The sequence below is a fragment of the Rattus rattus genome, chromosome 5 (genome assembly GCF_011064425.1).
Source record: "Rattus rattus isolate New Zealand chromosome 5, Rrattus_CSIRO_v1, whole genome shotgun sequence".
NCBI classification, from domain to species: Eukaryota; Metazoa; Chordata; class Mammalia; order Rodentia; family Muridae; genus Rattus; species Rattus rattus.
The window spans coordinates 109,113,935-109,131,040 of record NC_046158.1 but is presented as its reverse complement, the minus strand read 5'-3'; the positions used below and the strand labels follow the sequence as shown (position 1 = coordinate 109,131,040).

Genomic DNA, 17,106 nt, shown 5'->3' with positions numbered 1-17,106 from the left:
GTATTGTTTTAGCTTCTTTGTAAGAAATCAAGTTTCCATATTTCTATTGGTTTATTTTTGGATCTTCAATTTTATTCCGTTGACCAACCTGTCTGTTTCTGTAGCAATACCATGCATTTATTACAACTATTGCTTAGTACTACAGCTTGACAGCAGCAATGGTCATTTCCCCAGCAATACTTTTGTTGTTCCTGATTGTATTGGCAATCCTGGGATTTTTATTTTTCCATAAAAAGTTGAGAATTACTCTTTCTAGGTAAATAAAGCTGTATTGGAATTTTGGTAGGAATTGCATTGAACTTGTAGCTTGTTTTTCACTATTTTAATCCTACCTATCACCAATCCATAAGCACAGTAGATTTTTCCATATTCTCATATCTTTTTCAATTTCTTTCTTCAGTGAAGAAGTTCTTGAACTTCTCATACAGATTTTTCACTTGCTTGGAAAGTTAAACCAAGCTATTTTATATTATTTGTGGCTATTATGAAGAATGCTGTTTCTCTAATTTCTTTCTCAGCCCATTTATGAATTGTATAAAGGAAGGCTACTGATTTCCTTGAGATAAATTTATATCCAGACACTTTGCTGTAGTTGTTAATCACTGGTAGAAGTTCTCTGGTTGTTCATATATACTTGATATTATCTTAGAATGGTGATACCTTGGATTTCTCCTGCACAATTTGTATCCCTTTGATTTCTATTTGTTGTCTTATTGCTTTAGCTAGAACTTCAAGTACTATATTAAATAGATAGGGAGAGAGTGGGCAGCCTTTTATTGTTCTTGATTTTTGTGGGATCGCATCAAGTTTAACTCCATTTCACTTGATATTGGCAATTGGCCCACCGTATATTGCCTTGATTATGTTTAGGTACTTTTAATCCCTGATCTTTCCAAGACTTTTAAAACAAAGGGGTGATTGATTTTGTTGAAGGCTTTTTTAGCATCTTACGTTATGATTATTTGATTTTTCATTCAATTTGTTTATGTAGTAGATTATGTTTATGGATTTTCATATATTGAACACTCCCTGCATTTCTGGGATGAAATGCATTTGATAATTGTGAATGATGTTCTTAACATGCTCTGGTATTTAGTTTATAAGAAATTTATTGAATACTTTTGTGTTCATGTTCATAAGGGAAATTGATCTGAACTTCTCTTTCTTTGTTGATTTTTTGTGTTATTTGGATAGCAGGGTGACTGTGGCCTCATACAATGAATTAAGTTATGCTCCTTCTGTTTATTTCTGTGCAATAGTTAGAGAAGTATTGGTATTAGCTCTACTTTGACACTGTGTAGAATTCAGTGCTAAAAACATCTGGTTCTGGGCTGTTTTTGATTGGAAGGCTTTTAATGACTGCTTATATTTCCCCAAGCCTTATGGAGTTGCTTAGAGAGCTTGCATGATTTTGATTTAACTTTGGTGGTATCTGTCTAGAAAAGTATCAATTTCTTTTATATTTTCCAGTTTTGTGGAATACAGGCTTTTGAAGTAAGAAATAATGATTTGCTTTTTGTTTTGTTCCTTAGTTTAAGTTGTTTTTTTCTCCCTTTTCATTTCTGGTTCTGTCAATTTGAATATTGTCTCTGTGCCTTTTAGTTTGGATTAAGGTTACCTATCTGTTGATTTTCTCAAAGAACCAGCTCTTGGTTTTGTTGATTATTTGTATTTTTATTTTTCTTTCTAATTGATTGATTTCAGCTGGGCTTTTGATTATTTCTTGATTTCTCCTCCTGTGTCTGTTTACATGTTTTTGTTCTTAAGATTTCCAGTGTACTATTGATTTGCTACTATGAGATCCCTCCAATTTCATCATTAAGGCACTTACTGCTATGAACTTTCCTCTTAGCAATGCTTTTAGTGTGCCCAATAAGTTTGGATATGTTGTACCTTTATTTTCATTGAATTCTAGAAAGTCTTTAATTTCTTTCTTTCCCTGACCAAGTGATCATTGATTAGAGAGTTGTTTACTTTCCAGGAGTATGTGGGGTTTCTGTTGTTTCTATTGATGTCAAAGTCCAGTCTTCATCTGTAGTGATCTGATAAAATGTAAGGAATTATTTCAATCTTCTTGTATTTGTGGAGGCTTTTTTCCTGATTACATAGTCAATTTTGGGGAAGGTTTCATAACATGCTGAGAAAAAGGTATATTTTTATTTTTGCTTTGGGGCTGAAAGGTTAAGCACATGTCTGTTAAATTCATTTGGTTAATAACATCTGTTAGATTCACTGTTTCTCTGTTTAGTTTGTGTTTCAACAACTTGTTCATTGGTAGAAGTTGGGTGTTGAAGTCTCCTACTATTATTGTGTGAAGTTCAATGTACAATTTGAGATTTAGTAAAGTTTCTTTTATACCTGCTTTTCAGGCATATATGTTTAGAATTGAGATGTCATTTTGGTGGATTTGTACTTTGAAGAATAATAAGTGTCCTTCCATATCAGTTTTGATTACTTTAGGGTCAATGTCTATTTTATCAGATATTAGAATGTCTACTCCAGCTCGTTTCTTGGGTCTGTTTTCTTGGATAAACGTTTTCCAGCCCTTTTCTCTGAGGTAGTGTGTACCTTTGTAGCTGAGGTAGGTTTCTTGTATGCAGCAGAATGATAGATCCTATTTACATTCCCAGTTTGTTAGCCCATGTATTTATATTGGTGGATCAATTCCATTGATGTTGAAAGATATTAATCACCAGTGGTTATTAGTTTCTGTTGTTTTGATGTTGGAGATGGTAATGTGTGTGTAACTCTCTTCTTTGCTTTTGCTTAAGATGATTAATTTCTTTTGTTTTCTTGATTATACTTCATCTACTTGTGCTGTATTTTACCTTCTAGTATCTTGTGCCAGGCTAGATTACTAGAAAGCTATTATTTATATTTGTTTTTTGTAATGGAATCTCTTGTTTTTTCATCTAAAATGATTGATAATTTGGCTAGGTATAATAGTCTAAACAGACAACTGTGGTCTCTTAGGCTTTGGAAGACATCTGTCCTGGACCTCCTTGCCTTTACAGTCTCTGTTGAGAAGTCAGGTGTAATTCTGATATGTCTGCCTTTATTTATTACTGGGTCATTTTCCTTTTCAGCTTTTAATATTCGTTCTTGATTTCATACATTTGTGTTTTCATTATTATGTGGCAGGAAAATTTTTCTTTTCTGGTGCAATTTATTTGGTGTTCTGTAAGCTTTTTGTATATTCATAGCCATTTCTTTCTTTAGGTTAAGGAAGTTTTCTTTTATGGTTTCATTGAAGCTGTTTTCTGGTATTTTGAATTGGGAATCTTCACCTTATTCTATTCCTATTATTCATATTTTTAGTCTTTGCAAACTGTCCCAAAGTTCTGTGTGTTTTAGTTAGAAACTTTTCACATTTTGGCATTTAGTTTCACCAATATATGGATATCTCCTATGGTATGGTATCTTTCATACCTTAGATTCATTCTTCCATCTCTTGTATTTGGTAAGAATGCAAGGTTTGGAATGAATTCTCCCACTATTAATGCATGGGGTTCAATGTGTAACTTATGATTTACCAATATGGTTCTTTTATATATGTGGGAGACCTTGTATTTGTGGCAAAGATAATAATATTGAGATGTTATCTTGGTGGAGTTTTTCTTTGATGAGTATGAAGTGTACTTTCCCATCTCTTTTGATTAATTTTGGTTGAAAGTCTACTTTATTACATATTGAAATGGCTACTCCCACTTGCTTCTTGGGTCTATTTGCTTGAAAAATCATTTTCTAGCCCTTACTCTGAGACTAATTTTGTCTTTGTTGCTGAGGTCTGTTTCTTGTATGAAGTAGAGTGATGGATCCTTTTCTTTTCTATACATTCTGTTACCCAATGTATCTATAATGGGGAATTGGTTCCATTGATCTTGCTAGACATTAATGATCAATGATTATTAATTCCTGCTCTTTTTATGTTTGTGGCGTCTGTGTGTATGTGTGTGTGTGTGTGTTTGTGTTTGTGTACATGTGCCACGTGTGTGTGTGTGTGCATGTGTGCCTGTGTGCCTGTGTATTTCAGTCAGAAGGCACATCTCAACAGACACAAGGAATTTGAAATAACTCCTTGTATCTTATCAGAGTACTATGGATTAAAGCTGGATTATAACAACAAGAGAAACAGCAGAAAGCCTACAAAATCATGGAAACTGAACAATGAAAATTTAATGGTCACCAAGTCAGGGAAAAAAAAAGTTATTAAGGACTTTGTAGAATTCATTGAAAATGAGTGAGGTACAGAGCTTAGCAAAATTCTCAACATAGGAACCTCAAATGGCGTAGAAGCACTTAATGAAATGTTCAATATCCTTTGCTATCAGGGAAATACAAATCAATAGGACTCTGTGATTCCACCTTTTTATCATTTGGACATTTTATGTATTTACATTTCAAATGTTTTCTGCTTTCCTGGTTTCATCTCTGGAACTTCCTATCTCATCTACCCTCCCCCTGTTTCTATGAGGATGCTCCACCTCCCACATACCTACCCTCACTTCACTTCCTTAACACTCTTCTATACTGTTGAATAGAGCCTTCACAGATTTATCAAGAACCTCTCTTCTTATTGATGCTAGACAATGTCATCCTTTGCTACATATGTCACTGGAGCCATGGGTCCCTTTGTGTGTATTTCTTGGTTGCTGTTACATCCCAGGGAGCTCTAGGGTCTCTGGTTGATAAATACTGTTGTTCTTCCTATGAGTTTACAAACCCCTTCAGCTCTTTGCTGTTTTCTCAAACTCCTCCACTGAACTCTCCCTGCTCAATAAAATGTTTGGTTATGAGCATCCACCTCTGGATGGATGACAGGAGTCAGCTGTAAAAGGCTCCTGACAGCAAGTACTTCTTGGCATCTGCAAGTGTCTAGGTTTGGTGTCTGTATATGGGATGGATCCCCAGGTGGGACAGTCTCTGGATGGCCTTTCTTTCAGTCTTTGCTCCAATTTTTGACCCCAATTTTCCTTTAGACAGGAGCCATTCTGGGTTAAAAATTTGATGACGAGTGTGTATCACCATCCTCCAACAGGTAAGGGGGCTTATTTAACCTCTGGATATGGTATTTACAGGTTCTTTCTCCCGTTTGTTGGGCATTTTAGTTTATCTGATCCCTGTTGGGTCCTGGGAGCTTCTTGCTTTCCTGGCATCTGGACTTGCTAGTGGTTACACCCCTAGTTAAAATTCCTAATTTGTGAAATATAGAGACTGAATTGTAACCTTTAATAAGGCAGGACTTCTACTGGAAGAAGGGGGGGCTTTAATTCACACAATCCAAAATGTGTCCTGTCTGCAAGATACACAGAGATAAAGGTATAACAGAGACTGTGGGGATGGCCACCCAATGACTGGTCCAGCTTGAGCCCCATCCCTGGACATAGAGTCAACAGTACTGATAATACACTTTCAGACCGGAACCTAACACAACTGTCTCTTAAGAATTTTTAATGAAAAGTACATGGAAGCAAATGTAGAAAAAAATCATAAAAAATCATCAAAAATCAGGCAGAGCTGGACAGTGTTATGGAAGACTAGGGGATAGAATTGGATTAGCTGGAAGGGTGATGGATATAACAAGAACACTTACAGATTTAAGTGCCATTGGATTCCCTTCCACAACCTAAACTGCATGATTGGGCTTCAGTGAGAGAAAAGGTGCTTAGTCCTACTGGGAATAGCTGTCCCAGGGAATGGTGGTACCTAAGGGAGTCTTCTCCTTTTCTACGAATAGACAGGTGTAATAGGAGGTGGAGATTTTTAAAGGTGGGATTAGGACGAGAGTAAGCAATTGTGATTGGGATATAATGTGAATAAGTACTGAATTACAGAGAAGAAAAGAAATAAAGATAATATGGACAGACATCTAAGCTTTTAAAAATTTAAATGAAAATTTAACAATAAGCACATACATCATTAAAAGGAAACAACAGACGACAAGAAGTTAATGCAAAATTATTAAGTGGTTAAAATCTGCAACAACATACTAGATTAATGAGGTGAATTTCTCTATTGCTGCAGAGACAATACCATGGCTAATAAAGCTAGAAAGATTAGAAATTGCTGGCACTTGGAAGTCTAGCTAAAACACTCAACAAACCAGATGAGTTTAGCAGAGCTCTCAGTTATAAACAATTACTCATGTTGCCCATGCTCTTCCTCTCACACAGACACAGAGTGTTCTGCTCCTCTCCATATAAACAGCACATTAGCAGCTGGGCTACCTCAAGCAAGGACATTTTTTGTTAGGGTCTGTATCACTGTGGGAGGAGCATGGGTAGCTTGCATGCAGTAATAAACTCCCAAATCCTCAGCTTCCACTCCACTGATTTTGAGTGTGAAATCTGTTCCTGACCCACTGCCACTGAACCTGTTGGGGACCCCAGATCCCAGGTTCGATACCAAATAAATTAGACGCTGTGGAGATTGGCCTGGCCTCTGTAGGAACCAATATAAATATGTCTTTCCATCACTATCTAAGAGACTCTGACTTGACCTGCAAGAGATGGAGACCGATTGTCCAATGGTAGCAGACAATATGGATGGAGTCTGGGTCAGCACAACATCACCGTTCGTTCCTGAAATTATAAAAGAACAGAGCAAAGTCATTTGCAAATTTCCCAAGCAATCTTTGTGAATTAATTTTTGTTACATAGTTCAAGTGAGATTCTGGTATGTTTTGTGATTATTAAAAAATATATCAAATGCTTTTTTACAAAACAATTCAGTTGAAGATCCTAAACATCATACACCTTCCCATCTACATTAGAATCTTCTTAGCACAAATCCTATCTCATCTGTAATTTCTCATCATCAAGTAATAGAAGCTCATGTGTCCATCCTAGAAAAGAGGACCTGCCTTACCATACATGGACAGCCAACATGGGTAGTCAGAACTCAACCTCCATTCTTCTCCTGTACCTCATTCTCTACTTACCCAGAATCCAAAGCAATAATAAAATCAGGGACTGGACAGGACTCATTGTTTTGAGGAGATGAAATTAGATGTGGAATCACTGAAAGCAAGAGTACAGCTGACCTTTTATCTGAGTACAGCAAGGCAAGGACGTCCCTGGGGAGCAATATGCAAATAACCTGCCACCTAGAGTTGTACATAGGGGACAATTTTGTGGGCTTCTTGTATTTTTAAAATCACTCACACTGGTTTTCTGTATCAGTAGTGAATGTAATTAAACACAACGTCTTGACTGATGGGATACTAGCAGGATGAATGAAAAACTGGCAAAGTGGTGGAAATCCACTTTGCTTTTATTATAATTTCTTTTGACATAATCTATTGATTAAGATTCTGGTAATTCTCCAACTCTTCATGAATAAACCAGCCTAGATGTTTCAATAGGGTAGGAGGTTTTAGGAAATAAAATATTTGGGGCTGGAGAGATGGCTCAGAGGTTAAGAGCACCCGACTGCTCTTCCGGAGGTCATGAGTTCAATTCCCAGCAACCACATCGTGCTCACAACCATCTGTAAAGAGATCCGATGCCCTCTTCCGGTGTATCTGAAGACAGCTACAGTGTACTTATATATAATGATAAATAAATAAATCTTTAAAAAAAACAGGAAATAAAATATTTGTTATAATTTTTCTATTTTCTTGAGAGAGGTGCAAAATACATAAGGGGAGCTTCATATTTTTAGTGAGACTGTTATTATTTAGGTTGAGTGTAGATTTTCTATTTTTACCTCCAGACTGTCCAGACTATCATTAAGTAGGCTTTAGTACTGTATGTGAATAATAGAAACATCTTGGTGAAGTCAGGTGGGCCATTGCCAAGTCTAAGCTGCTGGAGATGAGCAAGAGGAGACAAATAAGAGTACAGCAAAAACTCCATCTCCCTTTTTATGGGTATCTTCAGGAAAACTCAAAGGATTCTTACTTATGAAAAATACTATCAGTAGGTGGCGACACAAGCAAAGTTATGCTAGCCCAACCACTTTCTTCTGCTTCTCTGTGGGGTGTCAGTTATGACATGTATCACTGTGGGCTGGGGAAGTTACTATGCTATTGGCTGTAAAAATTTCCAGCAACTTTAGAGTCCAAGCTACTGCTGAGAGGAAAATCCATCACAGACCAGCTATAACTAAACCCTTATGAGACACTGTCTTCCAAGATGGATGCCAAATAAATTTGAGACCTAAAAGCTTTCCCTGGTTTTTCTGATAAGAAACTATGCTAATGGCCAGTGTTCTCAATAAACTGATCAGTGATAGAGAGAGCAGACACAGTGGGAACACAGTTATCTAGATGTCACATTGTGTACCTGGCATCAGAAATGCAAACATGCATTGTTATTTATACCACTGGAAAAAAATGTCCTTTATAAACATGCATAACTGATCATTGTATTTCAGCAATTTCTGGGCACCATCTTTCCATAACTTAGCAAAGCAGCAGGAGATCTAAGGGGTGGTTTCTTTCTCAGTCTGTTTGTCCTGTGTATATAGAAAATTAACTGATTTTTGTGCATCAGTTTTCTATCTTGATAACTTGTTGAAAATGTTTATCAGGCAGAATTTTTCTGATGGAGTTTTTTTTGTGGTTTTATGCATAAAATCATATTATCTCTCAATAAAGACATTTTGAATTCTTCTTCTCCTATTTCTATACTTTTGATCTCTTATCAATTGTATAAAAGAAGGTTACTGATTTCTTTGAAATAATTTTATATGTGGCCACATTGCAGAATTTGTTTGACACCTGTAGGAATTCTCTGGTAGAATTTTGGGGTTTGCTTATGTATTCTATCTGTGATGGTTTATATATGCTAGGCCCAGAGAGTGGCCCTATTAGAAGATGTGGCACTATTGGAGTAGCTCTTTTATTGTGTGGGCTTTAAGACTCTCATCCTAGTTGCCTAGAAACTAGCATTCTGCTAGCATCCTTCAGATGAAGACGTGTAACTCTCAGTTGCCCCTGCACCATGCCTGCCTGGGTGCTGCCATGTTTCCACCTTGATGATAATGGACTGAACCTCTGAACTTGTAAGCCAGACCCAATTAAATGTCTATTACAATGTGGCATTGATCATGGTAAAACCCTAACTGAGAAGTTGGTTCCAGAAACTGGGGTATTGCTGAGATAGGCCTGACCATGCTTTTGTTTGGAAGAATGTAGATTTTGGGAATATGGGTTTGGAATGCAGTTGAATGTTTTAAAGGGGGCTTAACCAGCTATCCTAGTAAGAGTATGGAAGACATTGTTACAGAGAGTAATTTGAATTGTATAGACCAGGCCCAGGTTTCATGGAGAATTTCAATATGTGGCCTAGCGTCTGTTTTTTTTTTTTTTTTTTTTTTTGTGGTATTTTAGTGAAGAATATGGCTACTTTTTGCCCTTGTCTGAAGCGTGCATGTTGATCCCTCAAAATTAATATTTTATATCTTATAGAAAGCAAGTCATTTCATATTCTGACCATTGTCACAGAAAGTAATCAGCTTTGAAAAGAAAAATAAAGGAAACAGAGGTAGCATTTTTTAGAGTAAAAGGGAAAATTGCCACATTATGTGGCCTTTATTCCAAATCAATGAGCACCATCAAGTACTATAACAACTAAAAGGCACATTGACCTGTGCTCTGGCTCCATACGAATCAACAGGATCTAAGAGAATTTGGCACAACTATGGAGTAAATTAATCACAGGTAATGAACATGGGCCTGGGATCCTAAACATTCCAGGTCATACATAACTGCAAAGAATATACTTCTCTCTAGAAACCATAGTGTAGAGTATTTCTACGTTCCTATGAACAGAGTGGTCTATGGTTCTACTCACAGCTCATGTCCTATAATTTTCTCCCTCTCTATAGGCCATCTCCTCATCTAATACATTATTTCCATTCTTGTCCATTTTTCTTCCTGACTAATATGATTTCTAATTTTGTGACAGTCATCCAAAATCTATTTTTTTCCTTTGGTTTCCTTCCATTCTATATACTGATTTGATGTCAATGGACTTTTGTTGTTAATGGTGCTTTGTTTGTTTGTTTACTATTTGAAGCTTGTTAAAATTATTTTATTGATTCTTTGTGAATTATACACCATATACCCAAAATCCATTGATTTTCTAGTCCTTCCATGTCTGTCCTCCACCGTTGTTACCACTTCACAAAAGAAAGTTTTTAAAAATGAAAAAATAATTAAATAAACTTGGAAAGATTGTAACAAACTGATTTAGCTCCCTGGCATTGCCTCCATAAGGAAATTACAGTACATGTTCTAAGAGGCAGAATTTTTCCTTGTGAAAACTCACCCTGGGAGAAGCTGCGAGAGGAATTAATATTGCATGTGAAAAAGAGTTTGGAAAGCACTATAGAAATATTTGTTTAGATGAGCTTAATAAAAATATGTTGTAAATTAAGACAAGTTGAAAATGTTATCATTACTATGACCCGTTTAGCACCTTTCTGTTCACACTAATGCTCTAACTACAATGTTTTTTCCTGGGCAACATGTGACTTGGAGATTTTTCTGACAGTAAAAATTAATGTATAGCTTAATTTTATGCGATTTTCTTTGTTCATTCTGCTTTTTGGTGCCCAACATAACATGAGTTTTTCTTAGGAAAAATAATAGACTTGAGGAAAATAAAGAAAAGTTATTTGATTATATTTTATTGTACAGCAAGGAATTATGTGACAAATAAAAGACTAAGGTGAACACCAATCCAACCCCATTGTTGAGACCCTCGAAACAACCCAGGATGGTACTCAGCAGTAATATTTCTCAATGTTAGAGAATCTAAAATGTGAGAATCCTTACATCCAATCTCCATGTTTCAAATAATTACAGAGGAAAGTGTTCAACTCCTTTTAATAATTGTGGCCTGATTATTCTTTCTCTAAATTCCATATGCTTTGTCTTCATGTATTTTGAAGCTGTTCTATAAATGCCTGCTTTATCCGATTGTTTTTTTCTCTGGTACTCAAATAACTATGCAAATACATTTTTAGTATAGTCAGGATAGAGTTTTTTATTCTATTATTTATTACGACAGATTTATTTAACATGCGGTAGTTTATTCCTCATTCTAAATTAAAAATGACTTGGAACTTCTAATCACCATCTTTCCACTCCACAAGTGCATGGCCCAATATTATGTGAGAAAAATACCCCAACTGAGGATTCAAGGCAATCTATATAAGTGTTCAATCAAATAGTCTGAATCCCCACACTTATGCTTAATGTTTGAACAACCTAAAAAGTTACGTAATGGTTTTATTTTCTTTTGTTTTTTATTGAAATTTATTTTTATTTTTATCATTTTTTCTTCTTTATTGACTTGACTATTTCTAATTTACACTTCAATTGTTATTCCGCATCTCAGTTTCCAGGCTAACATCACCCTAACACCTCCCCCTCCCCTTCTATATGGGCTTCCCCCCCATCCTCCCCCCATTATCACCCTCCCCCCAATAATCACGATCACAGGGGGTTCAGTCTTGGCAAGACCTAGGGCTTCCCCTTCCACTGTTGCTATTACTAGGCTATTAATTGCTACCTATGAGTTTGGAGCTCAGGGTCAGTCCATGTATAGTCTTTGGGTAGTGGCTTATTCCCTGGAAGCTCCGGCTATTTGGCATTGTTGTTCATATGTGGACTTGAGCTCCTTCAAACTCTTCTAGACCTTTCTCTGATACTTTCAAAGGGGGTCCCGTTCTCAGTTCAGTGGATTGCTGATGGCATTCGCCTATGTATTTGCTGTGTTCTGGGTATGTCTCTCAGGAGAGATCTATGTCAGGTGCCTGTCGTCCTGCACTTCTTTGCTTCATCCATCTTATCTAGTTTGGTGCCTGTATATGTATGGGCCACATGTGGGGCAGGCCCTGAATGGGTGTTACTTCTGCCTCTGTTCTAAACATTGCCTCCCTATTTCCTCCCAAGGGTATTCTTGCTTCCCTGTTAAAGAAGGAGTGAAGCATTAGCATTTTGGTCATCCTTCTTGAGTTTCATGTGTTCTGTGCATCTAGGGTAATTCAAGCATTTGGGCTAATAGCCACTTATCAATTACAGCATACTATGTGTGTTTTTCTGTGATTGAATTACCTCACTCAGGATGATATTTTACAGTTCCATCCATTTGCCTATGAATTTCATAAAGTCATTGTTTTTGATAGCTGAGTAGTATTCCATTGTGTAGATGTACCACATTTTCTGTATCCATTCCTCTGTTGAAGGGCATTTTGGTTCTTTCCAGCTTCTGGCTATTATAAATAAGGCAGCTATGAACATAGTGGAGCACGTGTCTTTGTTATATGTTGGGGTATCTTTTGGGTATATGCCCAAGAGAGGTATAACTGGGTCCTCAGGTAGTTCAATGTCCAATTTTCTGAAGAACCTACAGACTGATTTCCAGAATGGTTGTACCAGTCTGGAATCCCACCAGCAATGGAGGAGTGTTCTTCTTTCTCCACATCCTCGCCAGCATTTGCTGTCACCTGAGTTTTTGATCTTAGCCATTCTCACTGGTGTGACATGAAATCTCAGGGTTGTTTTGATTTGCATTTCCCTTATGACTAAAGATGTTGAACATTTCTTTAGGTGTTTCTCAGCCATTCATCATTCCTCAGCCGTGAATTCTTTGTTTAGCTCTGAACCCCATTTTTAATGGAGTTATTTGTCTCTCTGTGGTCTAATTTTGTGACTTCTTTGTATATTTTGGATATAAGGCCTCTATCTGTTGTAGGATTGGTAAAGATCTTTTCCCAATCTGTTGGCTGCCGTTTTGTCCTAACCACAGTGTCCTTTGCCTTACAGAAGCTTTGCAGTTTTATGAGATCCCATTTGTCGATTCCTGATCTTAGAGCATAAGCCATTTGTGTTTTGTTTAGGAAATTTTCTCCAGTGTCCATGTGTTCGAGATGCTGCCCTAGTTTTTCTTCTATTAGTTTGAGTGTATCTGGTTTGATGTGGAGGCCCTTGATCCACTTGAACCTAAACTTTGTACCAGGTGATAAGCATGGATCGATCTGCATTCTTCTACACTCTGGCCTCCAGTTAAACCAGCACCATTTGCTGAAAATGCTATTTTTTTTCCATTTGATGGTTTTGGCTCCTTTGTCAAAAATCAAGTGACCATAGGTGTGTGGGTTCATTTCTGGGTCTTCAATTCTATTCCAGTGGTCGATCTGTCTGTCTCTGTGCAAATACCATGCAGTTTTTATCACTATTGCTCTGTAATACTGCTTGAGTTCAGGGATAGTGATTGCCCCAGAAGTCCTTTTATTGCTGAGGACACTTTTAGCTATCCTGGGTTTTTTATTATTCCAGATGAATTTGCAAATTGTTCTGTGTAACTCTCTGAAGAATTGGATTGGTATTTTGATGGGGATTTCATTGAATCTGTAGATCGCTTTTGGTAAAATGGCCATTTTTACTATATTAATCCTGCCAATCCATGAGTATGGGAGATCTTTCCATCTTTTGAGGTCTTCTTCAATTTCTTTCTTCAGAGGCTTGAAGTTCTTATGATACAGATATTTTACTTGCTTGGTTAAAGTCACACCAAGGTATTTTATATTATTTGGATCTATTATGAAGGGTGTCATTTCCCTAATTTCTTTTTCTAGGCTTGTTTCTCTTTTTTGTGTAGAGGAAGGCTACTGATTTATTTGAGTTAATTTTATACCCAGCCACTTTGCTGAAGTTTATCAGCTTTAGTAGTTCTCTGGTGGAACTTTTGGGATCACTTAAATATACTGTCATATCATCTGCAAATAGTGACATTTTGACTTCTTCTTTTCCAATCTGTATCCCCTTGACCTCCTTTTGTTGTCTGATTGCTCTGGCTAGAACTTCAAGAACTATATTGAATAAGTAGGGAGAGAGTGGGCAGCCTTGTCTAGTCCCTGATTTTAGTGGGATTGCTTCAAGTTTCTCTCCATTTAGTTTAATGTTAGCAACTGGTTTGCTGTATATGGCTTTTACTATGTTTAGGTATGGGCCTTGAATTCCTATTTTTTCCAGGACATTTACCATGAAGGAGTGTTGAATTTTGTCAAATGCTTTCTCAGCATCTAATGAAATGATCATGTGGTTTTGTTGTTTCAGTTTGTTTATATAATGAAACATGTTGATGGTTTTCCATATATTAAACCATCACTGAATGGTTGGGATGAAGCCTTCTTGATCAGGGTGGATGATTGTTTTGATGTGCTCTTGGATTCGGTTTGTCAGAATTTTATTGAGTATTTTTGCATAGATATTCATAAGGGAAATTGGTCAGAAGTTCTCTTTCATTGTTGGGTCTTTGTATGGTTTAGATATAAGAGTAATTGTGGCTTCATAGAAGGAATTCGATAGCGCTCCATCTGTTTCAATTTTCTGGATGAGTTGGATAGTATTGTATGAGGTCTTCTATGAAGGTCTGATAGAATTCTGCAATGAACCCATCTGGACCTGAGCTCTTTTTGATTGGGAGACCTTTAATGACAGCTTCTATTTCATTTGGAGTTATGGGGTTGTTTAAAGGGTTCATCTGTTCCTGATTTAACTTAGGTACCTGGTATCTGTCTAGGAAATTGTCCATTTCCAGCAGATTTTCAAGTTTTGTTGAATATAGGCTTCTGTAGTAGGATCTGATGATTTTTTGAATTTCCTCTGATTATGTAGTTATGTCTCTTTTTCATTTCTGATTTTGTTAATTTGGACAGACTATCTGTGTACTCTCATTAGTCTGGCTAAGGGTTTATTTATCTCGTTGATTTTCTCAAAGAACCAACTTTTGGTTCTGTTGATTCTTTCTATGGTCCTTTTTGTTTCTACATGGTTGATTTCAGCTCTGAGTTTGATTATTTCTTGCCTTCTATTCCTGTTGTATTTGCTTCTTTTTGGTCTAGAGCTTTGAGTTATGCTCTCAAGTTCCTGATATATGCTCTCTCCTGTTTCTTTCTGCAGGCACTCAGAGCTATGAGCTTTCCTCTTAACACATCTTTCATTGTGTCCCATAAGTTTGTGTATGTTGTACCTTCATTTTCATTAAATTCTAGGAAGTCTTCAATTTCATTCTTTATTTCTTCCTTGACCTGGTTATCATTGAGTAGAACATTGTTAAACTTCCATGTATATGTGGGCGTTCTTCGCTTATTGGTATTGAAGACCAGCTTTAGCCCGAGGTGGTCTGATAGGACACATGGGATTATTTCTATCTTTCTGTATCTGTTGAGGCCTGTTTTATGACCAATTATATGGTCAATTTTGACTTAAGTACCATGAGGTGGTGATAAGAAGGTATATCCTTTTGTTTTAGGATAGAATGTTCTATAAATATCTGTTAAGTCCATTGGTTCATGACTTCTCTTAGTCTGTCTACTTCTCTGTTTAATTTCTGTTTCCATGATCTGCCCATTGATGAGAGTTGGGTGTTGAAAGCTCCTACTCTTTTTGTGTGAGGTTCAATGTGTGCTTTGAGCTTTAGTAAGGTTTTTTTTATGTATGTAGGTGCCCTTGTATTTGGAGCATAGATATTTAGGATTGAGAGTTCATCTTGGTGGATTTTTCCTTTGATCAATATGAAGTGTCCTTCCTTATCTTTTTTGATGACTTTTAGTTGAAAATCAATTTTATTCGATATTAGAATGGCTACTCCAGCTTGCTTCTTCAGACCATTTGTTTAGAAAGTTGTTTTCCAGCCTTTCACTCCTAGGTAGTGTCTGTTTTTGTCTCTGAGGTGTGTTTCCTGTAGGCAGCAGAATGCAGGGTCCTCATTGCATATCCAGTTTGTTAATCTATGTCTTTTTATTGGAGAGTTGAGACCATTGATGTTGAGAGATATTAAGGAATAGTGGTTATTGCTTCCTGTTATACTCATACTAGGATGTGAGATTATGTTTGTGTGCTTTTCTTCTCTTTGTTTTGTTGCCAAGACGATTAGTTTCTTGCTTTCTCTAGGGTGTAACTTGCATCCTTATGTTGGGATTTACCGTTTATTATCCTTTGTAGCACTGGATTTGTAGAAAGATATTGTGTAAATTTGGTTTTGTCATGGAATATCTTGGTTTCTCCATCTATGTTAATTGAGAGTTTTGCTGGATACAGTAACCTGGGCTGGCATTTGTGTTCTCTTAGGGTCTGTATGACATCTGTCCAGGATCTTCTGGCTTTCATAGTCTCTGGTGAGAAGTCTGGTGTGATTCTGATAGGTCTGCCTTTATATGTTACTTGACCTTTTTCCCTTACTGCTTTTAATATTCTTTCTTTATTTTGTGCATTTGGTGTTTTGACTATTATGTGACAGAAGGATTTTCTTTTCTGGTCCAATCTATTTGGAGTTCTGTAGGGGTTTTTTGTGTTTATGGGCATCTCTTTTTTAGGTTAGGGAAGTTTTCTTCTTTGATTTTGTTGAAGATATTTACTGGTCCTTTGAGATGGGAGTCTTCACTCTCTTCCATACCTATTTTCCTTAGGTTTGATCTTCTCATTGAGTCCTGGATTTCCTGTATGTTTTGGACCAGTAGCTTTTTCCATTTTACATTATCTTTGACAGTTGTGTCGATGATTTCGATGGAATTTTCTGCTCCTGAGACTCTCTCCTCTATCTTTCGTATTCTGTTGGTGATGCTTGAATCTGCGGCTTCTTGTCTCTTCCTTTGGTTTTCTGTATCCAGGGTTGTTTCCCTTTGTGCTTTCTTTATTGCTTCTATTTCCATTTTCAATTCCTTCACCTGTTTGTGTTTTCCTGGAATTCTTTCAGGGATTTTTGTGATTCCTCTCTATAGGCTTCTACTTGTTTATTTATGGTTTCCTGCGTTTCTCTAAGGGAGTTCTTCATTTCTTTCTTGAAGTCCTCCAGCATCATGATCAAATGTGATTTTAAATCTAGATCTTGCTTTTCTGATGTGTTTGGATATTCAGTGTTTGCTTTTGTTTGAGAATTGGGCTCCGATGATGCCATGTAGTCTTGGTTTCTGTTGCTTGGGTTCCTGTGCTTGCCTCTCACCATCAGCTTGTCTCTGGTGTTACCTTGTTCTGCTATTTCTGACAGTGGCTAGACTGTCCTATAGGCCTGTGTGTCAGGAGTGCTGTAGACCTGTTTTCCTGTTTTAGTTCTGCCAGTTATGGGAACAGAGTGTTCTGCTTTCGGGTGT

At 36.8% G+C, this 17,106-nt stretch overlaps 1 gene segment (V, D, J or C); it reads right to left on the bottom strand.

Moving 5' to 3' along the window:
- Positions 1-6,228: 6,228 nt before the first annotated feature.
- LOC116900984 lies at positions 6,229-6,986 on the bottom strand. The segment is given in 2 exon segments: positions 6,229-6,581; positions 6,941-6,986. Coding segments are annotated over 2 exon segments (399 nt in total).
- Between the last annotated feature and the right edge of the window lie 10,120 nt (positions 6,987-17,106).